The sequence below is a fragment of the Lampris incognitus genome, chromosome 12, assembly GCF_029633865.1.
Source record: "Lampris incognitus isolate fLamInc1 chromosome 12, fLamInc1.hap2, whole genome shotgun sequence".
Classification (NCBI taxonomy): Eukaryota; Metazoa; Chordata; class Actinopteri; order Lampriformes; family Lampridae; genus Lampris; species Lampris incognitus.
In genome coordinates this window covers 32364830-32389253 of record NC_079222.1, presented here as the reverse complement: position 1 = coordinate 32389253, position 24424 = coordinate 32364830, and the positions used below count along the sequence as shown (strand labels likewise).

The following is a 24424-nucleotide window of genomic DNA, read 5'->3' as shown; positions in this document are numbered from 1 at the left end:
GTTTACTGTACAAATTATGCACGGACCAGCGTTAGAGCGCCCCTAGCGGCTGGGAGACGCACTGTAACGCTCAACCCCCACGGCAAGGACTCCGCCGCGCCGTGGATGACGCTGAAACGTGCCTCGTTCGGTTTCGTCAACGACACGGGCAGCAACCCTTACACTTGTCCACGAAACTGAGTTTGTGATCCTTAATTTCGCGGACTACACTGAAGCTGCATTTTTAATTCTATGGCAAAAAAAAATACAATATCACAATAAGTTGGATGACTTCATCTGGACCCAACGTTTGCTGAGAGAAACGTTTCATCCAGGGGCGATTCTAGGATCGGAGCTTTAGGGGTGCTGAGCACCCAGAGTGCTGGCCGGCCAGGCAAGATAAATTTGGGGGGGGTGGTGGATCAAACCATTTTCGAAGCATGGGGGGTGCTGTATTTTTGTTATTAAAATATTACGTTTAAACCATATACTGGATATGGTTTTGACATTTCTTCAGCTTATTAAACATGGACATACAGCTAAAATAAAAAAATAATAAATCTCTTCAATTTTAGGGGTGCTGGGGTTCAATTTAGGGGTGCTGCAGCACCCCCCAAAATGGGCTAGAAACGCCTATGGTTTCATCACTTATTTTCATCACTCGACTTTCATTACTCAGTAAACGTTGTGTCCAGACGACCTGCTTCAACTTTATGCGATTATTGAACATGCATAAAGACATGGGGGAAAAATACTCAAATTGTGCATTTATGTGAAATTGTTGGACGTCGATATAGGCCGAATGTCACTGGGTGGTGCACAGACAGGTTGTGATAATGAACAGGGGAGAAAACGGAAATGTGCCATAGAAATATGGGAGAAATCCTGGGAAATCTGGGCTTTTTTTTTTCTTATTTTTTTTTGGAGTCTAGCATGAAAACCAAGAGCGCTGCCAAGTGCAAACTAGGCTATATGCATTCAAGAGAAGGCCTAATACTAAATTAATGTGCAATGGAACTTTAACCTCCTTCCAACATTTATATTTAAGCAAGTGAAGCAGCAGGTTCAGTCTCCATTTCCAGAGAGTCCCTCTTTCTTTCATAGAGTAGCATGCCAGAGACAGAGAGAGGGCACACCTCAAACTAGCCCGGGCAGCATGGGTGCAAGCTGTATTTATCCCTATTATTTTTGGATAATGCCACGAATTATTCATGTTGTTTTGTTTTTCTTTATTTTTTAAAATATTTCTATCATAGAACACAAAAAACAGAACATGTGGTGTTTTTTCCATTTGAGATCAAAGAAAAAAGGAAAGAACAAGAACATAACAAACAAATTTAAACAAAAGGACGTTTTGGGGAAATATACAATTTCCATTTCTGCCAAATTTCCTCCAATTTAGTTTCCTGAAGCCTCATGGAGGCGATTCTTTCCATCACAAAAATTTCATTAATGATATTATAGCGAATTCGGGAGGCAACCACAGGAACTGCCGCGGCCGGGAATCGAACCCGTATCGCCCGCAGCGCAGGATACGTCGCTAACCGCTCGACTAAAGGGTCAGGCCCGCGAGCCAGCGGCCAGCGTGTCTTGTTATCCGTGCACGTTACAATATCATACCCGTCCTCTAAAGATGGGGTGTCTGGCTTGAGCCATTTCTTTGTAATTGCTTCTCTAGCAGCTACACTCAATATTCCAAATAAGGAACTTGTATTAATGTTTGCGGGTGTTGCAGGTAATAGACCAAAGAGGAGTTCATCTCAAAATAAAAGTAATTTTTGTCCCAAATATAGTCACTAATTCTATATAAATCTTACACAGCAAGGTGTTTACTTTTGGGCAGGCCCAAAACAAGTGGTGGTGATTGGCTTCCTGGGAGCTACAATTTCTCCAGCAGCTGGAAGAGCCTGACTTGTGATGTCTGAACAGGTGCGATAAAATATCTACTAAGACCTGTTGTTTTGTTTTGTTTTCATGTATAGTTACCCTCATGAGTATCTGAGTGCAGTCATGACAATTCTTAGCTTCTGTCACCAGTCTGCCCACTTGCCCTTCAGTGTGTTTATGATAAGATGGCAGCTTGTCAAGGGTAAGACTTTTGTTGGCAAGCCTGCTGACTGGCTGCCACTGCCCAACAGCGGCAGCATCCTGCAAGTAGCGGTGAAAGAAGCCCAGTGGCAAGACATGAACTTCTGGGGAGGGTTTTGCTCGCAGAGCCACTCATTTTGTTGGCCATTCTAATTTTCTCCTTTAACAATGGCCACACCACGGTTATTCCAACCTAGACTGGTGCAGAACAAGTTGATGTGGTGTAGGGATACAACTGCTACCTTATTTAAAAAAAAAATCCAGTTGATGCACGAGCTAAGTAAATAACTGGTCACTCGGATTACAGGACGGACACTTAAAAGTGACTCAGAATAGGAATAATTGTTAACCTGTGTTCACCGAGACAATTAGGGAGCCAATCTCCTGAAATACTAACAGGGCGTGTGACTCACGTAAGCGTGGAGAGGGAGTCAACTATTAAAAGATGTCCTTCAACACAGATAAAAATGTCAACATGCAAAGAACTTCCATCTTGTCAAAACCTGAGTAAGAAGGTGTTTTTAAAAAAAAAAAAAAAAAGAAGCTTGACAACATATTTAGATTGCAACCATTACAACAATAACAAGTGTATTGCTTGTGCTCAACTGCTTAATTACAGCTTGTTAAACAAGTAAAAAAAAAGATAAACTTGGATGTGTTCTGTTAGTTAGTGGGAACGGCTGATGGCAAAGTCTTTTTTTGCCCCATTTGTGTAAATTGTAATTCGCTCCTGAATGTGTGCGAGTTTGGTCAGTGATAAAGTATATCTCATCTCTATTGCTTGGTTAAATACGTTATCGGCTTGACAATACACTTCAATGCATCTTGCATTTGAAAAACATAGCCAGAAACTAAGATATGCAAAAAACAGATGAAAAAACAAAACACCTGCCTAATATTGTGCAAGTCCCCCTCGTGCCACCAAAACAGCTCTGACCCGTCGAGACACAGACTCCACAAGACCTCTGAAGCTGTCCTGTGGTATCCGGCACCAAGCAGTAGATCCGTTGTTGCAAGATCGGGCCTCTGTGGATCGGACTTGTTTTTCCAGAACATCCCACCGATGCTCAATCGGATTGAGATCTGGGGAATTTGGAGGCCAAGACCAGGGAATACCATTGCCATGAAGGGGTGTACTTGGTGTGCAACAATGTTTAGAGGTGGTACGTGTCTAGATAACATCCTGGTGAATGCCAGGACCCAAGTTTCCCAGCAGAACATTGGCCAGAGTACTACACTGCTTCTACTGGCTTGCCTCCTTCCCAGAGTGCTTCTTGGTGCCAGATACCAGAGCACAACTCAGAGGTCTTGTGGAGTCCATGCCTCGGCGGGTCAGAGCTGTTTTGGCGGCACGAGAGGGACCAACACAATATTAGGCTGGTGGTTTTAATGTTTTAGCTGATCGGCGTATGTCTGCATTAAAACATTCTTGTTTCTATTCATTAGTGGTTTCTACTGGAACAATTTTAAACTGGCATGCAAAAAAGGGCAATCACAACCAAGGTAAATCTAACAAAACTGCCTTTATGTATGCACAATAATCCAGGTAAGAAAATCACAGAAAGTTAAATCAGTTTATCTGGACAAAGTTTATTGAGAGAGAAACATTTCATCACTCATCTAAGGGACCTCTTCAGTCTCAGCTGTCTCAACTTAGCAAAACTGCATTTATTTTATTTGATTTTATTTTTTTTAATGAAAACCACTTTACAAAGAATTTTAACAGCTGTTAATAAAAATAAATAGTGGCATGGAGATATGGACATGTGGAGTTTCAGTCATTCTTCATTTTGTAGTGGGTGGCATTTCAAATAGTGAAACAAATTTGTTGTACTACGTTTTGTGGGAATGATTTTGCTGCATGTTTTGCAGATAACCATTGTTTGTTCAACATCTTCCTCGCAATACCCAAATTACTTCTCCAGAAGACGGAATCAACTAATACATATGTACCTTTTTTCTTTTTTTTACTTTTTAAATTAAAGTGGGCACGGTGGCTCAGTGGTTAGCACTGTTGCCTCACAGCAAGAAGGTCTGGGATTCGAACCCCAGGCCATCCCCAGGTCCTTTCTGTGTGGAGTTTGCATGTTCTCTCAGGTCTGCGCGGGTTTCCTCTGGGTGCTCCGGTTTCCTCCCACCATAAAGAAGCCATGTATGTTAGGGTTAATACTAACCCAGCCACTGAGGATGCACAAACCAGTGCATTCTTAGTGCCGCTCCCAAGCCCAGATAAATGGGGAGGGTTGCATCAGGAAGGGCATCCGGCGTTAAACCTTCGCCACAGCAAATATGCGGGTCATAAATCAGATTTCCATGCCGGATCGGTCGAGGCCAACGAAAGCCACCGGTACTGTTGGCCAGCAGGGTGCCGATGGAAACTATGCTACTGTTGGGCGAAGGAGAAGGAGAGGGGGAAGGCAAGTCCAGATGCAACGAGAGAGGAGGAAGGGTAAGTGTGGAGTTAGGAGTCAGAACGTTGAATGTTGGCACTATGACTGGAAAAGGGAGAGAGGTAGCTGTTATTATGGAGAGAAGGGAGGTAGATATACTGTGTGTGCAAGAGACCAGGTGGAAGGGGAGTAAGGCCAGGCGCATCGGAGGTGGGTTCAAACTCTTCTACCATGGTGCAGAAAGGAAGACAAATGGGGTAGGGGTAATTCTGAAGGAAGAGTAGGCTAAGAGTATGTTGGAGGTGAACAGAGTGTCAGACAGAGTGATGAATATGAGGAAATTGAATTGGTGATGATAAATGTTATCAACGCATATGCCCCGCAAGTTGGGCGTGAGATGGAAAGAAGAATTCTGGAGTGAATTGGATGAAGTGGAGCAGAGTGTACTCAAGGAGGAGAGAGTGGTGACTGGAGCAGATTTCAATGGCTGGTGAAGGGAACAGAGGTGATGAGGAGGTGATGGACAGGTATGGTGTTAAGGAGAGGAATGTGGAAGGACAGATGATGGTGGATTTTGCAAAAAGGATGGAAATGGCTGTGGTGAATACATATTTCAAGAAGAGGGAGGAACACAGGGTGATGTATAAGAGAGGGGCAAAGTGCACACAGGTAGACTATCTTATGTAAGAGGTGCGATCTGATAGGGATTGAAGACTGCAAGGTGGTGGCAGGGCAAAACACAGCTAGGCAGCATCAGATGGTGGTGTGTAGGATGACGTTTGACACCGGGGAGGTGGAAGAGAGTGAGGGCAGAGCCAAGGATCAAATGGTGGAAGTTGAATTAGGAACACTGTTGTGTAGAGTTCAGGGAGGAGTTAAGACAGGCACTGGGTGGTGGTGATGAGTTGCCGGATAGCTGGGCAACCACTGCAGAAATAGTGAGGGAGACAGCTGGAAGGGTACTTGGTGTGTCATCTGGACAGAGGAAGGATAAGCGTATGGTGAGTTGTATGAGAGGTTGGACACTAAGGAAGGAGAAAAAGACATGTACTGATTGGCTAGACAGAGGGACCGAGTTGGGAAGGATGTGCAGCAGCTTAGGGCGATCAAGGATTGAGATAGAAATGTGCTGAGAAATGAGGAGAGTTTGTTTAGTACTTCAAAGTACTCTTTCCATCTTGGAAGGAGTATTTTGAGGTGCTGATGAATGAAGAAAATGAGAGAGAAGAACAAAGAAATCCCCTTTTTTTGTCATTGTACAAGTTACAATGAAACTTGTCTTCTGCACTTAACCCATCCTATTGTATAGGAGCAGTGGACAGTTGCAGCGCCCGGGGACCAACTCTAGTTCTTCTTTCCATTGCCTTGGTCAGGGGCACAGGCAGGAGGAGTATTAAACCTAACATGCCTATCTTTTTGTTGGTGGGAGGAAACCGGGAGCACCTGAAGTAAACCCACACAGACATGGAGAGAACATGCAAACTCCACTCAGAAAGGACCTGGGACAGCCTGGGGTTTGAACTCAGAACCTTCTTGTTGTGAGGTAACAGTTCAAACCACTGGGCCATGTGCCGCCCACTTTTTTTTTTTGATATGGTTTGGATATGTGCAGAGGAAAGATGCTGTGTATACCGGAAGAAGGATTCTGAATATGGATCTGCCAGGGAAGAGGAAAAGAGGAAGGCCAAACAGGAAGTTTATGGCTGTGGTGAGGGATGACATGCAGGTGGCTGGCATGACAGAGGAAGATGCGAAGGACAGGACGAGATGGAAATGGATGATCCACTGTGGTAACCCCTAACGGGAGCAGCCAAAAGTAGTAGTAGTAGTAGTAGTTACGGTTAATACTCCTGCCTGTGCCCCTGACCAAGGCAATGGAAAGAAGAACTGGAATTGGTCCCCAGGCGCTGCAGTTGGCCACTACAATAGAATGGGTTAAATGCAGAGAACAAATTCATTCAAAGCATACAATGTCATATAAAGTGGCTTTATTTTTTTAGATTCTGAAGAAATTATCAATGTAAGATTTAGACCATCTCTCTTGATACTTTGACTAAGCTCATGTCAGCTTCTAAACCAACTACTTGCCTAGTTGACCCTTTACCAGCAATACTTTTTAAAAACATCTGTCCTTTTCTGAGCCCTACAATGCTAGACATTGTTAATTTATCACTTACTACTGCCACTGCTCCCAGCAGTTTTAAGACAGCTGTGGTTAAACCTCGACTTGAAAAAAAAACCACACCTTGATCCAGGGTCTCTTAGTAACTATTGACCAGTCTCTAATCTTCCATTCTATTCTAAAGTACAAGAGAGTAGTGTATCAACAACTTTCGACCCATATAGAAGAAATCTATATGAACCTTTTCAACTGGCTTTCAGGGCCTGTCACTCCACTGAAACTGCTCTGACCAGAGTGGTGAACAATCTTTTACTAGCTATGGACTCTGATTCCACTTCTGTGCTTTACTACTGGACCTCAGCGCAGCCTTTGACATCATTGATCACTGTATACTATTTGACAGATTAATTTGTAATTTTGGTTCCTCTGGCTTAGCTTGCTCTTGGCACAAGTCCAATTTATCTGGAAGAACACATTGTGTCTGCTATAGTAATATTACATCAAAATTCTCTGACGTTAAATATGGTGTACCTCGGGGCTCAGTTCTTGGCCCTCTACTTTTCTCTCTTTATATTTTATCTCTTGGCCAAATTATACACAGTTATGGAATAAATTTCCACTGCTATGCTGATGATACTCAGCTGTATGTGCCTGTAAGGGCTGATGATCATACTCAAATGACTAATTTAGAGCCTGCTTGGCTGCTGTGAAAAATTGGATATCACTAAACTTTCTGCTTTTAAATTTGGATAAAACCAAGATGCTGGTCATTGGCCCTGCTAGACGCTGACACCAATTTGATCGAGTAACAATAACAACCAAAAACTCTGATTTCACAAAGTGTGGCAGCCAAAAATCTTGGTTTTACATTTGACCTCAGCCTTTCCTTTGATAAGCACATTAAAGAAATCACCAAGACTGCCTTTTTTCATTTATATAACAGCTAAAATTTGGTCTTTCCTGTCCATGGCTGACACAGAGACTTTAATACGTCATTTGTTTCTTCTGTTTTCAGGTCTGCCACCTGCTAATACTAAAAGTCTTCGTATGGTTCAGAATGCTGCTGCTAGAATCCTAACTAAAACTAGAAAACTTGACCATATTACACCAATTCTTGCCTCCCTTCATTGGCCTCTTATCCATGTTAGATGACTTCAGGGTGCTTCTGCTGACTTATAAAATCCTAAATGGGCTTACCCAATCTTACCTGTCTGATCTCAAACTTTATAATCCATCTTGAGCTCCTCACTCTGAAAATACAGGGCTCCCATGTGTACCCAGGGTTAAAAAGAAGTCAGCTGGTGGCAGGGCCTTTTCCTATCGAGCCCCATTCTTGTGGAATAATCTGCCCGGTGCCATCAGACAGAGTCTGTTGAGTTCTTTAAATCCAAACTTAAAACTCCTCTTTTTGCCTTAGCCTACAATTAGTTGCCTTTACGTTGAGTACTTCACAACCTGTAATGCATAGCGGGTCAGTTTCTGTCTCTTTTTTCTCTCTGAATGATGTCTTCTCCTTTCTCTTCTTGTGTGTGTGAATGGCGTTATGCGAGTCTCCCTTGTGTGCACATGCAGTCTGTCCTCCTCCCAGGTCTCCATGCTGATGGTGGTCGCCACCTGGACACTGCTTGGCATCCCCCTCATCATATTTTCTTTTTACATATCTTATAAATCCATATAATTGTGTTATCCTGTTTCAATGTTATATGCTTCTCTCACGTGTGACAAAAAACTTTTTTTTTGACAACGTGGTGATGCTGGTCACATGGCACAGGTCCTGGGTAGTTCCGGTGGTGTCTGGACACTGCTTGGCATCATCCTCATGGTATTCTTCCTATATTTTATAATTCCATAATAATTCTGTTATCCTCTTTCAATTTTGTATTCTGTAAATTGTGTAAACACAACATCCATTGCACATTGTCTGTCTTGGGAGAGAGATCCCTCCTCTGTTGCTCTCTCTGAGCTTTCTTCCTATTTTTTCTCCCTGTTACTAAAGGCTTTTTTTTTTTTTAGGGAGTTGTTCCTTATCCGATGTGAGGGTGTGAGGACAGGATGTTTTGTTGCTTTAAAGCCCCCCGAGGCAAATTTTTTATATTGGGCTATACAAATTGAATTGACCTGACTTGACTATTACCCCATCATGAAATCCACTCACTTGCTAGTGATTCCTTTTTCACTTTGTTTCAGTAGTTGTAGTTTTAAAATCATGGATAGGAAGTGTGGCCATCCAGTTAATCATGGACCCTTCCTGACGCTCTGTCTCCACAATGCTGGGGTAGATATAAGCCTCTTTGAAGGCCTTAACAGCCTCCTCCTCTTGGTTCCATTCCAGGCATTCATGGAGGCCATCACCACCGAAACGTTTGTTGTACCTATCAAAGTGCACCTTTTCCAATACAAGGCCTAGCCCAGGAGCTTTGGGCACATCCAACTTGTCATGTCCCCAGCTGCGCTCCATTATATCCTCCTTGGCATAACCCTTGATTACAGCAATCACCAGACCTATCATCTTCCGGATCTGGTGCAGCATGAAGCTCTGGCCTCGTACAGTGATCACAGCAAACTCGGCATCGCTTGAAAGGAATGGCTCTCCGCAGGACATCTCTGTGATGTAGCGGCGCGCACTAGGGTCTTGCGGGCTCTTCTGAGAAGTGAAGTTGTGGAATTTATGGGTACCCTTGTAGAGGGCAAAGAGTTGGTTGATCCGCTGAAGTGTGTTTGGTTCAAGTCGGAAGGCTGCTGAATTTTGGATATCATAGTCCATTGGGGCAAAGGCCACTGTTGGCAGCATGTAAGAATATGTGCGTGCATCACAGTTGTTCTTGCAATTGAAGCTTTGTGTCACTCGTTTACAACCTGTAAGAACATAAGCCAGGGTATTTTTTGTAAGGCTTTCTCACATCAATTTCCTCCACAGCTCTGCTCTAGTTTAGTTTGGTGAAAAGAAACAATGACTGTCAAAACCTAAACCCACACTGTTTAATCTATCATAAAGTTCAATGCAGAATTATTTTTACCATTCACCATTTCAATATCTTTAATTTATCAACAAAAGTATTTAGTTATAATTACGAAGGAAACTGCTTATAATGATCACGGTTATAGTGATCAACTGCAAAATACTCACCAAAAGCCACCAGATGGAAACTTTCCTATACCAACAATGGTTTAAATAATCTGGTTGTTGGGATCAAACAATCTGTTTAAAGTGATGAATCTGGCTCTTTCATACATGATTAATTAAAAAAAAAAGTTCATTACAAAATCTAATATTGAAATTGTAGCTGCAAGCAGCGATTCTGGGGTTCAAGCCAACACAGACCATTAGAAGCTGAAAGCTTCAACAGTTTATTTAAAAATATCCACCAAGTTTGGTGGTGTTTGGACAAAATGTCATTGATTTGTGGCCAAATCTGCACCAGGCCCATGCATGAGTTTGCCCTTCGGGCTTGAACCCTAACTATTACCTTTTTTGCTTACTCCTATGATACTGAAGAGTGCTACTTCTGCTACAAAAATTGATAGTTACTAAGGTAACTCAAGTGCTATAATCGTAGGGAGACCCATTAAGTGGGGTTACAAATTGAAACTGAGTGAGATAGACAGAGGAAGTCCTGTGCGTAAAGTGCCAGAACAGTGAGCGTGAGCGGAATACAGTTATAACCACCAGCTGAGTGCCCACCAGGTCCACTAGAATGAGTCAGCAGCCTGGTTAGGAAATGCTGCACTCAAAACCAAGTGACAGAAAGAGGTTTTGGACATATTCATCAAGTGGAAATGGATAAATGGGCAAGCTGTGCATGTCTTCCACTAGTACTCCCCCAAACACTGTGGACAAAGCTGACAGGCCATGCACCGAGTGTGCTCCGATTCCCGCTGAGGCCGGGGCGCATGTTGGCAAATGCTCAGACTATGCCCTTGCACAACCAATGAGACAGACGCTGTTTGGACAGAGCTTGGCCTTGGGACACGTCTCCATAACACACCAACAGTTGCTGTGTGGACCTAACAGCCACTTTGCGTCTGACATAAAACAGCGCTTGGATAGGGTACAACAAATTCAAAGTCTGTCCTCTTTCAACTCCATGTGGAGGAGGCCAAAATGGTAGGTAAGTAGCTCTTTCAGTGAAAGATTTGAAGGGTGAATTCCTGCCATGCCGGCATTATATATTGGTACTTATGGGCATGGCCCAGTGAGTAGGTGCATGAGGGGACATTTTCAATATGAAAATCTGCGCCTGGGATTGGACCCACAAGGTAAAGCTAGATGGTGAAGCCTATGTGAAACAGAACTTGAGTCCACCTTGGCAATCACTATAACTTTAAGTAGCATATTCAAATGTTTTCTCTTTCTGGGAAGAAAAATAAAAATGAAATAGGGCCTACAGGGTAAATTCAATTCTGAGAGGGTGTCAGGAGCAGTGAAAACTAACTCTAACCAATTAACACAATCAAGCTGCAACTGATAGGTCTACGGCAGGAAAACACACACACACACATACACACACACATACACACACACATACACACACACACACACACACACACACACACACACACACACACACACACACACACACGTGCTCTATGTGTGTGCTCCTTGAATGGATGCGTAAAAAAAAATGTTTTTTTAAAAATGCAGGCAATCAAAACTGTCCAAAATGTGAGGTCATGTCCATTTAACGAGCAACATATTATGACGAAAAAGTCTGACTTGGTGTGCAAAAGCCTTCAGCTACACTGCTGCAACCAAGAGTCTATCTCTAAATTCCTGTTTGAGGCAGCTAGCATTTTGTTTTTGAAATTTTTCTCCCTTTTTCTCCCCAATTGTACTTGGCCAATTACCCCACTCTTCTGAGCCGTCCCGGTCTCTGCTTCACCCACTCTGCCGATGCGGGGAGGGCTGCAGACTACCATGTCTCCTCCGATACATGTGGAGTCGCCAGCCACTTTTTTTCACCCGACAGTGAGTTTCACCAGGGCGACGTAGTGTGTGGGACGATCACGCTATTCCTTCCAGTTCTTCCCCCTCCCCCCTGAATAGGCGCCCCGGCTGACAAGAGGAGGCACCAGTGCAACGACCAGGACACATACCCACATCCGGCTTCCCACTCGCACACACGGCCAATTGTGTCTGTAGGGATGCCCGACCAAGCCGTAGGGTAACAAGGGGGTTTGAACCAGCGACACCCGTGTTGGTAGGCAACGGAATAGACCGCTACGCTAACCCGGACGCCCCAGCAGCTAGATACAGCACAACAGCTGATAGGAGGCTACTGAGGTGGACTAAATTATATCCAGTAAAATAGAGAATTTGTCTGGTTCATTACATTATATTTACTTAAGTAACACGTCAATTAGATGGTTATGCAAACAGCAACAAAAAAAAGATTTTTCTTAAATTAATATCAGCCCAGACGGATCTAATAACTACGAACCCCAGTTCCAATGAAGTTGGGACGTTGTGTAAAACGTAAATAAAAACAGAATACAATGATTTGCAAATCCTTTTCCACCTATATTCAATTGAATACACTACAAAGACAAGATATTTAATGTTCAAACTGATAAACTTTGTTTTTTGCAAATATTCACTCATTTTGAATTTGATGCCTGCAACACGTTCCAAAGAAGCTGGGACAGGGGCGTGTTTACCACTGTGTTACACCACCTTTCCTTTTAACAACCCTCAATAAGCGTTTGGGAACTGAGGACACTAATTGTTGAAGCTTTGTAGGTGGAATTCTTTCCCATTCTTGTTCAATGTACGACTTCAGTTGCTCAACCGTCCGGGGTCTCCGTTGTCGTATTTGCGCTTCATAATGCGCCACACATGTTCAATGGGAGACAGGTCTGGACTGCAGGCAGGCCAGTCCAGTACCCGCACTCTTTTACTACGAAGCCACGCTGTTGTAACACGTGCAGAATGGGGCTTGGCATCGTCTTGCTGAAATAAGCAGGGACGTCCCTGTAAAAGATGCTGCTTGGATGGCAGCATATGTTGCTCCAAAACCTGTATGTACCTTTCAGCATTAATGGTGCCTTCACAGATATGCAAGTTACCCATGCCATGGGCACTAACACACCCCCATACCATCACAGATGCTGGCTTTTGAACTTTGTGCTGATAACAATCTGGACGGTCCTTTTCCTCTTTAGCCCGGAGGACACGACGTCCATGATTTCCAAAAACAATTTGAATGTGGACTCGTCAGACCACAGCACACTTTTCCACTTTGCGTCAGTCCATCTCAGATGAGCTCAGGCCCAGAGAAGCCGGCGGCGTTTCTGGGTGTTGTTGATATATGGCTTTCGCTTTGCATGGTAGAGTTTTAACTTGCACTTGTAGATTTAGCGACGAACTGTGTTAACAGACGATGGTTTTCCCAAGTCCTCCTGAGCCCACGTGGTAATATCCTTTACAGGATGACGTCGGTTTTTAATGCAGTGCCGCCGGAGGGATCGAAGGTCACGGGCATTCAATATTGGTTTTTGGCCTTGCCGCTTACGTGCAGAGATTTGTCCGGATTCTCTGAATCTTTTGATGATATAATGGAGTGTAGATGATGAAATCCCTAAATTCCTTGCAATAGTACGCTGAGAAACACTGTTCTTAAACTGTTGGACTATTTGTTCACGCAGTTGTTCACAAAGTGGTGAACCTCGCCCCATCCTTGCTTGTGAACGACTGAGCCTTTCACGGATGCTCCTTTTATACCCAATCATGACACTCACCTGTTTCCAATTAACCCATTCACCTGTGGAATGTCCCAAACAGGTGTTTTTTGAGCATTCCTCAACTTTCCCAGTCTTTTGTTGCCCCTGTCCCAGCTTTTTTGGAACGTGTTGCAGGCATCAAATTCAAAATGAGTGAATATTTGCAAAAAACAATAAAGTTTATCAGTTTGAACGTTAAATATCTTGTCTTTGTAGTGTATTCAATTGAATATAGGTCGAAAAGGATTTGCAAATCATTATATTCTGTTTTCATTCACGTTTTACACAACGTCCCAACTTCATTGGAATTGGGGTTTGTACAAATACTTTCCATTGTACAAGACAGAAGCAATGTCTCACCAAGCACTCTGATCTGCGGTGGTAGATGTTCGTTGATTTTTCCAATCATGTCGTCAATCAACCACAGCTTGAGAGACACCACTTGGTTGGCTGCAGACACACCCTGACAATGGGGGGGGGCAGACAGTGAGATAACATCTGTGATAACAGGATATGACAAGAAAAACATGCAAACAATATATATTAATTAGCCTTCATATGAGAAGGTGCTGTTAAGCTATTAAACACCCAAAGTGATTACATAACCAATTAGGAGCAGAGGTTCGAGGTGGGGAATAAAAACTTTTAGCGGTTTTTGTGGATGGTTTATTGCTCCAGACAACCTCGGGATTACTGTATTTGATGTGGTGCCACTTCAGACCTTATCTGTTCTGGCACATCTTTGGAAAGACATCTTCTTCATATCGTCTCCATGGTTTTCGGGGATGCAGCCAGATTTGACGAGCGCCGTCACCAAATCATCTTCAATAGTGCGAAACTGGTTGTTTCCACAGTTTCTCTGAAACATAAATGACATTTTATTTCAATAATAAATGTAGCCAGTGGGAGAGCACCCCGCCCGCTCGCACGTTCAAGTTCAACTTCAGGTTCAAGTTAATTTATCCACTGCAGCACAGAGCCTGACCCTGTCAAACCCGCTGGAATAATGAAATAATCTGAACCTTGAACCAGTCCAATCGGGTCGAGCCATACAGGGTTCGGGTTGATAATTACAAACTCTAGTGTTGAGACATTTACATTTCCCCACATAATGAGGATGAGTTTAAACTTTTGCTGTATATTTTGAGCAAAAAAATGAAAGACGGCAAACAATCGGAGCCTGGCGCTGCTAATTCACTCAGTTAATCTTCCTCATCACATTATTTGTCCTATTAGGCATGACTTGGCTGCATCCATACAATTGTAATAATATTAATTTTTTTACCCACAACAAGACTATTTCTTAAATGCAATATATCAGGTTGGGTCTGAAGGCTTTCGGACCGATCAACATCATCATCATTATCCTCATCATCATCAGAATAACGTTTATTTATACAGCACTTTTTAAAAACCTGTTGTGCTTTACAACAAAGTGGAATTGAAATTTTAAAAAAAAGTATTTTATTTCTTAAAGTGTCCTTCAAATGTTGTATGACAACATAATTTGGTAGAATAATTGACAGTAATAGCTTCCATCCATCCATTATCCAAACTGCTTATCCTGCCCTCAGGGTCGCGGGGATGCCTGTCCCAGCAGTCATTGGGCAGCAGGCGGGGAGACACCCTGGACAGGCTGCCAGGCCATCACAGGGCCCACACACACACACACACACACACACACACACACACACACACACACACACACATTCATACCTAGGGACAATTTAGTACGGTCGATTCACCTGACCTACATGTCTTTGGACTGTGGGAGGAAACCGGAGCCCCCGGAGGAAACCCACGCAGACATGGAGAGATCATGCAAACTCCACACAGAGGACAAGCCGGGACGACGCCCCAAGGTTCGACTACCCCAGGGCTCGAACCCTGGACCTTCTCGCTGTGAGGCGACCGCGCTAACCACTGCACCACTGTACTGCCCCAGTAAAGTTAAGGGTCCCCAGTAAACCCCAGGTTTACAGTCGACTGGTTAACGTAGTCGCCCGTGGTGCAGGAGATCCGGGTTCACGTCCCGCCTGATGGATGGATGAGATGTAGCCAGATTGAGATGGTGAAGTAGCTCAATTTATCAGGATTTTTTTTTTGGTCCGTTAGTCTGCAGGTCCCTTCTCATTTGTAAAACTCTAAGTATGACCTTATTCATTTTTTACAAATAAACATTTTCCCTTAATTTCTTTACTCTCTGGCCCGCCAAACTGTTGCTATCGCACAACAAGTCAAATCCAGGGTAAGTGAAGATATTTGGTAAATAAAACTGAATCTTAAATATCTAATTTGAACATTATAATCAGATCAGAATCATGTTGATTGGTCATGTAGGTTTGCACATCCATGGAATTTGACTCCGTTTCATGGTTCTCTCAGCGTACTTAACATAGAATAACAACACGACAACCCAGCAATAATAAACAAATTATCATAATAAACATCACTCATTCATCATCATTGTATTCTTTTAAGAACAGCACAGGCACTGAAGAATGCTGTTTGCTGAAACATTTCTCACCAGCTCCTAATTTTGATATCATTATCATTATCATTATTATTATTATTTGACACTAACCTGCATTCCATGGTATCCCTTTCCAGAGTATGCCATTAAAAGGGCCACTTTCTTTTTTTGATATTTCTTTTCTTCTTCTGTATGTTCTCCATCTAACTTGATTTTTTTGGCAGCGGGCTCAGGCACACTCTCGCTGTCTTCGATTCTCTTGACTTTTGGTGGCGATTGGGTGGATTTAGAGTCTTCGCTCATTGTGCAAAAATAAGGGCAACCTGTAAAAAGTACAATATTCTTTAAACATACGTATTCGAGACAACTGTCTTCTGCTTCCCCGGCCCTACTTCATTCAGGATAAAGAGCACTGCTAAACTCTCACATCCGGATAACCTGAAGACATCACCTTGGGGATCGGTTGCAATAAGTATTCAAACACCTGAACAGGAAGTAGTACAGACATTTTTGGACAGTATATCAAATCAATTGGCTTGACCAAAATTAGCCTTGTACGCGACCCAATCTCTTCTTCACCTGTAACTCTGAGATAGGGTAACACAAGATTACAATAGACGGACATGAGGGATAAATGATAAGGTCACTTTTTTATCCGTTTTCAATCTGTTTTTGCACCTTTAAAGGGGTACTTACGTTCCCAGAGTTCCCCACAGTTTCTTTTAAGTGTTTAGCCGGTGGTCTGTTGATATGTGCTACCTATGAGATGTGCTACTGAGCAGTTCTGCACATGGTTAGGAGAGGTTAGAATTAAGCTGCTATTGATTCGCGCTACGGTAACATTTTTTGACGAGGTAGCATAAATTATCAGAACACTGGGATGAAACAAACGTTGAAATGATATATTTAGAGTGGATTTTGAGTTGGTGGGCGGCTCCGTCTGCTGTAGGTTACTGTAACGCACAACGAGGACATGCAGCAGACGGTGATACCTTCTAACTCAAAAGCAACACGGCTCGTCGAAATGTTTGATATAAACATAAACATAGGGGCGTCCAGGTGGCGTAGGGGTCTATTGTGTTGGCTACCAACACAGGGCTCGCCGGCTCGAATCCCCGTGTTACCTCTGGCTTCATCAGGCATCCCTACAGACACAATTGACCATGTCTGCAGGTGGGAAGCCAGATGTGGGTATGTGTCCTGGTCACTGCACTAGCGCCTCCTATGGTCGGTCAACAGCCCTCCCCAGATCGGCAGAGGGGGTGGAGCAGCAACCGGAATGGCTCGGAAGAGTGGGGTAATTGGCCGGATACAATTGGGGAGGAAAAGGGGGAAAAAACCCCCAAAAAACAAAAAACGTCATGGTGGACAGTAACGAGGTGCATTTGTTTGAGTACTGTAATTACATACATTTTTCAAGTATCTGTACTTTACTTGAGTATTAATTTTTTTGGAAACTTATGACTTTTACTCCACTACATTTGAAAGAAAAATATTGTACTTTTGACTCCACTACATTTCGTTGAAGGTTCCCGTTACCCTGCGCTCACACCGGCAGCGACTGTATCGCTGTATGTCGCCAAGTCGCTGTGTCGCTTGCTGCAGCTAACGTAGTTGTGAGGAAGTGGGCTGCAAATGTACTGACGGGAGATGCATCAATTTTGTAAAGAAAATGTATATATTATCCATACATCCATTATCTGAGATGCTTATCCTGCTCTCAGGGTCGCGGGGATGCTGGAGCCTATCCCAGCAGTCACTGGGCGGCAGGCGGGGAGACACCCTGGACAGCCCGCCAGGTCAGCACACGGGGCTGACATACATGCATGCACACACACACACACACACATTCATACCTAGGGCCAACTTAATATGGCCGATTCACCTGACCTACATGTCTTTGGACTGTGGGAGGAAACCGGAGCCCCCAGAGGAAACCCATGCAGACATGGGGAGAACATGCAAACTCCACACAGAGGACGACCCCCAAGGTTGGACTACCCCGGGGCTCGAACCCAGGAACTTCTTGCTGTGAGGGGAACGTGCTAACCACTGCGCTGCAATATACATTTTTATATATATATAAAAATGTATATACTAATAAATTTATATATATTATATTTTATATCATTTATGTTATATTTACATTGTCTCTGCTGTATTCATTGTGGGCTTTTTTGTTTATATTTTCTTAAAGGCAGGTCTATTACTATATCACCCAATATATGCATGAACCCACAAATAGGGTACATTCCTGCTGAAAATTTTTTTTAGGAGGGAGTTTATTTTCCTGTAAATAGTGTGATCTTGCTTCAAACACTACTGTTTTCACCATGGACTACGAAGTAGCATTCGCAATCGCCACTATCCATGCACAGAGACAATACCACCAGAAGTGTTTTATATGAATGGTTTCATTTTAGCTGATTCACTTCTCTAAAAAAAATAGTCCTGCTCACAATCATTCACATAGGCTACGTACTGTTCATGATGACTTTTAGCTTGCATCATTGACAACTGATTCATTCGGAGTCATTGGGTGGCAGGGTGTCTCCCCACCTGCCGCCCAATGACTGCTGGGATCCCGCAACCCCAACTGGGATAAGCGGCTTGGATAATGGGATGGGGATGGGATCATTGACAACTGCTCAAATCTGCCATTCACTTGATTAAACCTCACCACTCATCCCAACAATCTCCGAGATCTGCCTCCATGCATTTATTTTTTTTTTAAATGTCCCTGTAAATGGACAGGGATGCATCGTACAGGACAGGAAAGCCAACAACGGCTGCAATCAGTTTCTCCTCCGTTCTCCTACATTTTAAGAAAACGTTTCACAGCAAAAGAATATTACAGCCCTACCTGTCTCCTCTGCCTGTGTAAGGCTTTTTAGTGCAGCTGGATTGATCTTCAGCCCAAGAAGGGGAAGAATTAATTCACCCAACTTTGAAAACCAGCTTCTAGTGAAGTTGAATAAGAAGTTCTTCAAGTTTGACCAGACTGAGAATTGTCTCACCTGTCACCACCTGAGACCTGTGGGATGGACAGTGCAGTAGAAGTCAGCCACAACAAATTGTCAGCACTGACAGCAGAAGTGCACTTCTTTTGAACTTTAAAACTGAGTGGATGTTACCTCAAAATTAACCAATACTTCATTGTATAACAATGTATTTTGTTGTGAATTAATACTACTGAGTTCGTTTGTCTGGGCAGTTATAACACTAGAGGCGTGTAACTGGGATTTTAAGGTAGGTTGGTTGTTTTATTAAATTGTTTTATTGTTGTGTTGAATAAAAAAATTGAGAACTGTCAAATGAAAAATTAAATGGCTGTCCTTTTGTCAATTCAACTGTGATTCTATATGCATTTCTATAGGCTTGGTATCATATTCTGCAAGCTTTTTTATCCCACAGCCTCTCCAAGCAAGTCAGTGCATTCAGCAGGTTGTTTCAGTCATTAAGTTCTGTATAAATGCACTGTGGCAGCAATACAGCAATGCGTTGACATTAAAAAGAAAATGTACTTTTGAATACTTGAGTATGTTTAAAAGCAAGTACTCCAGTACTTTGACTCAAATAAAAAATGTGACTGAACAACTTTCACTTGTACTGGGAGCAATAGTTGAGCAGGAGTATCTATATTTGGCTCAAGTTAGCGGAGCTGTGCACCCCTGCACATCACCCCACCGGCGGGACTGCAGAGACCTTCGGGAACATGAGTATACATTCAAAGACACAATAGCTGATTGAAAACGGGTAAAAAGATACATGTTGGTTTATTCCTTGTGTCTGTCTTTGGTACACATGTGCGAGCCCATTTCAGATTAACAACGTCACGAAGAGACGGGGCACATACTGGGCTAGACCCCCCAAAAAAGGTTGATCAATGAAACAGTCCTGGCAGAAATTTGGTCCTCATGGGTGTGATATTCATACATTTACGGTATGCAGTGGTTCTCAACCTTTTTGGGGTCCTGGACCCCCTGCGTATTTTTGATCTACCCTGAGGACCCCTCCACCTGATCTTGGGGGAAGGGGGTTGCAATTTGATAGAAACAGCATTTTAAATTGCATTACAGCATTTATTCACTCTTTGGGGCAAAAATAAGAGCTATCAGTTGTAACTTAGATATAGTTAACAAAACAGAGTTCTTATGCAGTAACTTTCAGATATATGTAACAAAACAGAATATGTATTCAGTAACTTTCAGATATATGTAACAAAACAGAATATGTATTCAGTAACTTTCAGATATATGTAACAACAGAATTTTTATGCAGTAACTTTTAACAATGCAAACGGGAGCGAGATCTCTTATTAAAATACAATAAATTACACTTGTGAAACAGATGTAATTAGAGGAAAAAAGTCCTGTTACCCTTTATAGTTTAGGTAGATAAAGGTCTCAGTCACATTTGAGTAAAATAATCCTGTTTCTATAAATGTCATAGGATCTTTTTTTTAAAGATATTTCATTTTCACGGACCCCTTGCAATTACACCACGGACCACTAGGGGTCCGCGGACCCCCGGTTGAGAAACACTGGTGGACGGAAGAGGAACAGGTCCAGCCCACGTTAGTAAACCCCAGCGGGCATTTATCATCTTTGCTCGTTGTCCAACGTACTCACCGTTGCTTCTGAACGTCAGCAGTCTCGAGTTTACTAAGGCACTTAGCAGCGGTCGAGTTTTTAACATCGCTTGCTAGGTCCGGACCATTGACGACGGCAGAAGAAGACTGACCGACAGATGGGAACCAGCTGTAGCTAGTATTGCTAATGACCCGCGTAAGATCAAACCGTAAAATCAAACTGTAATTCGAAAGAAGTCAACGGACGAAATGTCGAAACAAAACAGCACATCTACCACACACGGACGGGCAATATTCCGCGCCTTGTAAATCCACTTAAAACACGATCTCTCTATGTAACGCTGACTATGTCGCTCCGGCTCAAAATACACATGGCCACAGTCAAGTTTGACTTGCCGGATACAGATATCGCGAGATGTTGGTTTGAGGTATTTCCGGTTACGTAGGATTTCCAAAACCCCGAGATTTTTTTTCGTTTTGTTGAACCGTTTAAATTCGACGTACGAATGCGTAAAACAAAAGGACGAGGGGGAAATAAAGGTAAAGAAAATTAAATATATAAAATTAAATACATCAATTCAAGGGAGGGGAGTCCTAGGGGTTTTCTGCAAGTTCAATTTCTTATCAAGTCAGAGCGTATCATAGCGTTTTTCTCCACGAACCTCAGCGATCAATCAATCAACCAACCAACCAACCAACCAACCAATCAATCAATCAATCAATCAATCAAGTCACATTTTTATAACGCTTTTGATGACACCGTTCCCTATGAAACATGCAGAAGCTTGGTTGCGTTTTCGGTAATCTGTTCTTATGTAAAAAGAACTTTCCCAAGAATAACAATTGTGTTAATTGCCAAATCATGTGCTCCATCTTTCACAAGCATACCAAAAATCACATCCTCTTTTTTTTTTCTAGTTCAGAGAAATTGCCAAATTTAGGAAACAACCAGTAATGCAGATCTTCCCAAAATGTCCAGGACCGCTCAAGTGGCATCTAGTGTATGCCCGAGCACGGGCGTGTTCAGGTTCACCGGGGGGGGGCTAAGTACATCTGTCACCATCTTACAATACTGTGATTGCAGCCAACCATTCCCCAATCCTCTGTGAATAGTACACATTGCCATTTAAATTCTAGTTAATGCTCACGGCAGTTTGCATAAGACAAGGGGACGTGGTGCTGGAACGAGGTAGTACACAGAGGAAGAGGTTGGCAAAGAAGAAGTGAGTTAGTCAAAGAGATGAAGAAAGTAGACAGGAGTACAAGAAGATGTGACGTAAAGTGAAGAGAAAGGTGGTGAAGGCAAACGTAAAGGTGTATGGTTAATTAAACGCCTGAAGTTTGCGGAGGACACAACCATCGTTGGCCTTGTCCTGGATGGTGACGCGTCTGCATATAGACGGGAGGTTGATCAGCTGGCCCTCTGGTGCGGCCATAACAACCTGGAGCTGAAAACGCTCAAACTTGTGGAGATGGACTTCAAGAAGAGTCCCCCAACACTGCCCCCCACCCCCACCATACTCAACAGCACGGTGTTCGTGGTGAAAACCTACAGATTTCTGGGTTCCACAATCTTGCAGGACCTCAGGTGGGCATCCAACATAGACACAGTCACCAAAAAGGCCCAGCAGTGATGTACTTTCTCCACCAGCTCACGAAATTCAACCTGCCTCAGGAACTGTTGATTCAGTTCTGCACTGCAATAATCCAGTCTGTCCTCTGCACATCCATCACTGTCTGGTTTGGATCAGTCATCACACAGGACAGGGACAGACTACAACGGCCAGTTAAGTTTGCAGAGAAAATCACTGGTGCCAACTTGCCCTCCATTCAGGACTTATACACCTCTGGAAATGGGCAGGCAACATCACTGCAGACCCATCACACCCTGGTCACAACCTGTTCCAACTCCTCCCCTCTGGTAGGGAGAGGTACAGAGCACTGTACCCCAAAACAACCAGATATAGAAACAGTTTCTTTCTGCGGACTGTCATTGAAATGAACACTTAACACTGTCAAACAAATCCAACATTTTTGTACATACTGTACTGTATATTGTATGTATACTGGTACACTCCGTCATGTCGATCTACCTCAGGCATGTATGTAAGTAACCTGCTAACATCTATTTCAGCATCTCTGATATATTCTCTGCATCACTGCACCTCTTAATTAACCTGTACAAGTCAATCCTTGTGTATATATCTGAAGATTGTTGTGTTGTAATGTTGTTATTCTAAGTTAAGTACACTGAGAGAGCCACGAAACCGGAGTCAAATTCCATGTATGTGCAAACATACATGGCCAATAAATATGATTCTGGTTCTGATTCTGACTTGATGAGGGAGACACCACCCAAGAATGTGTGATTAACAAACTTTACTTTGCATACACTGAGAGAAACAGAAGTCGAGCTGCATAACACTCAAACATCGACGGTGTGTGTATGTGTTTTTTTAAAACATTTTATATATATATAAAGAATTTATATACTCAACGATTTGTTTATTTATTCACCAATTAATTCTTAGGCTACATTTATTAATTTCTCAAAAATCGTCCTACTTGTTTGTGCTTTTATTTATTTATGAATTTATTGAAATGGATGACCCTCCGTACACCAGTGCTGCTGTTAGGACAGCTGCTTTAGCAAAATAAAAAAAGTAGATGTTGCATGGTGGCGCAGTGGTTAGCGCGGTCGCCTCACAGCAAGAAGGCCCTGGGTTCGAGCCCCGGGGTAGTCCAACCTTGGGAGTCGTCCCGGGTCGTCCTCTGTGTGGAGTTTGTATGTTCTCCCCGTGTCTGTGTGGCTTTCCTCCGGGTGCTCCGGTTTCCTCCCACAGTCAAAAGACATGTAGGTCAGGTGAATCGGCCGTACTAAATTGCCCCTAGGTGTGTGTGTGTGGGTGTGTGTGTGTAGGCCCTGTGTGATGGCCTGGCGGCCTGCCCAGAGTTTCTCCCCTCCTGCCGCCCAGTGACTGCTGGGATAGGCTCCAGCATCCCCGTGACCCTGAGAGCAGGATAAGCGGTTGGGATAATGCATGGATGGATATTGCTCAGTCAATTCTGTAGCCAGGCTGGTATATGTATGTACAGGAGACATATAGATTACCTGTAGATAAACTGCACTGACAAGATGGTAGTGAGGCCAGCTTGTATGGTTTGGAGACGTTGGCGCTGATGAAAAGACAGGAGGAGGAGCCGGAGGTGGCAGAGTTGAAGATGCTAAGACTGAGATGGTTTGGACATGTGTGGAGGAGAGATGCTGGGTATATTGGGAGAAGGATGCTGAATGTGGAGCTGCCAGGGAAGAGGAGAAGAGGAAGGCCTACTCGGACGCCTGCGATCTCTTATGTTTAAGGGGTGAAGACCTTAGCGTCCGCCCTGATGGAAGAGTCTCAAAGTGAGGATTTACGGGAGGTTTTGGAAGATCCATTAATCTCATCTCCTCTCTTGATATGCGCTTCTCATAAAGCTCGTTAATGGTCCTTTGCCATTTTTCAGTGACTTTACCGTCCTGCGACATCTCCCCTGTTTAGCTAAGAGAGCCACACCAGGCTGTTAAGCTGAAGCTCACCGCTGACTCAGTACAGCAGGCGGCCAATGTACTGAGGGTCGACTAGCTGACGCTAAGTCTTCTGGGCTTGTGAAGGAAAAACGACCTTGACTGACACTGGGCATGCACGTGGCTTCACAGCCCAGCGTGCTGTCTGTGGTGGTGCCCAGCTCCACTTTCTCTGTTGTTTTAGCAGCAATAGTAAGATGTTGTAGAGGGCATGGTACTTCACCAACGTCTATGACCATCTCCTCTATCTTCTCTGCATTCAGATCCAGAAGACCGGCTGAACATCGTTGACAGTGGCTTACAGAAGGCTGAAGTGTGTACCCAGAGTTGAAGGGGTCAAAAATCGACATGAGGTGCCACTCTGGGGGGCCAGCGGACCACACGTGGCCCCACCACCAACAAAGAAGGGTAAACTAATCCTAACAGAGATGAAGACATGGAAACGGGGCTACCGGATCCACCTCACCCAAGCTTAAAAGGTTTTAAAAAAAACACACAA

General features: G+C 43.4%; 1 protein-coding gene across 1 annotated transcript; it reads right to left on the bottom strand.

Moving 5' to 3' along the window:
- Window positions 1-8752: 8752 nt before the first annotated feature.
- Window positions 8753-20654, bottom strand: pus1 (pseudouridine synthase 1). Its single transcript, XM_056290461.1, has 5 exons — window positions 20401-20654; window positions 15881-16092; window positions 14018-14155; window positions 13657-13759; window positions 8753-9435 (listed from the first exon to the last, which is right to left on the bottom strand). The coding sequence occupies exons 1-5, from the start codon at window positions 20465-20467 to the stop codon at window positions 8753-8755; spliced, it is 1203 nt and encodes a 400-aa protein (XP_056146436.1). The 5' UTR covers window positions 20468-20654.
- Between the last annotated feature and the right edge of the window lie 3770 nt (window positions 20655-24424).

Coding starts and splice junctions, on each gene's coding strand:
- pus1 (XM_056290461.1), bottom strand. CDS start 20,467: ATGTTAAAAACTCGACCGCTGCTAAGTGCCTTAGTAAACTCGAGACTG. Junction 16,093..20,400: donor GCTGACGTTCAGAAGCAACG/GTGAGTACGTTG, acceptor TACTTTTTACAG/GTTGCCCTTATTTTTGCACA. Junction 14,156..15,880: donor AGGGATACCATGGAATGCAG/GTTAGTGTCAAA, acceptor TTTATGTTTCAG/AGAAACTGTGGAAACAACCA.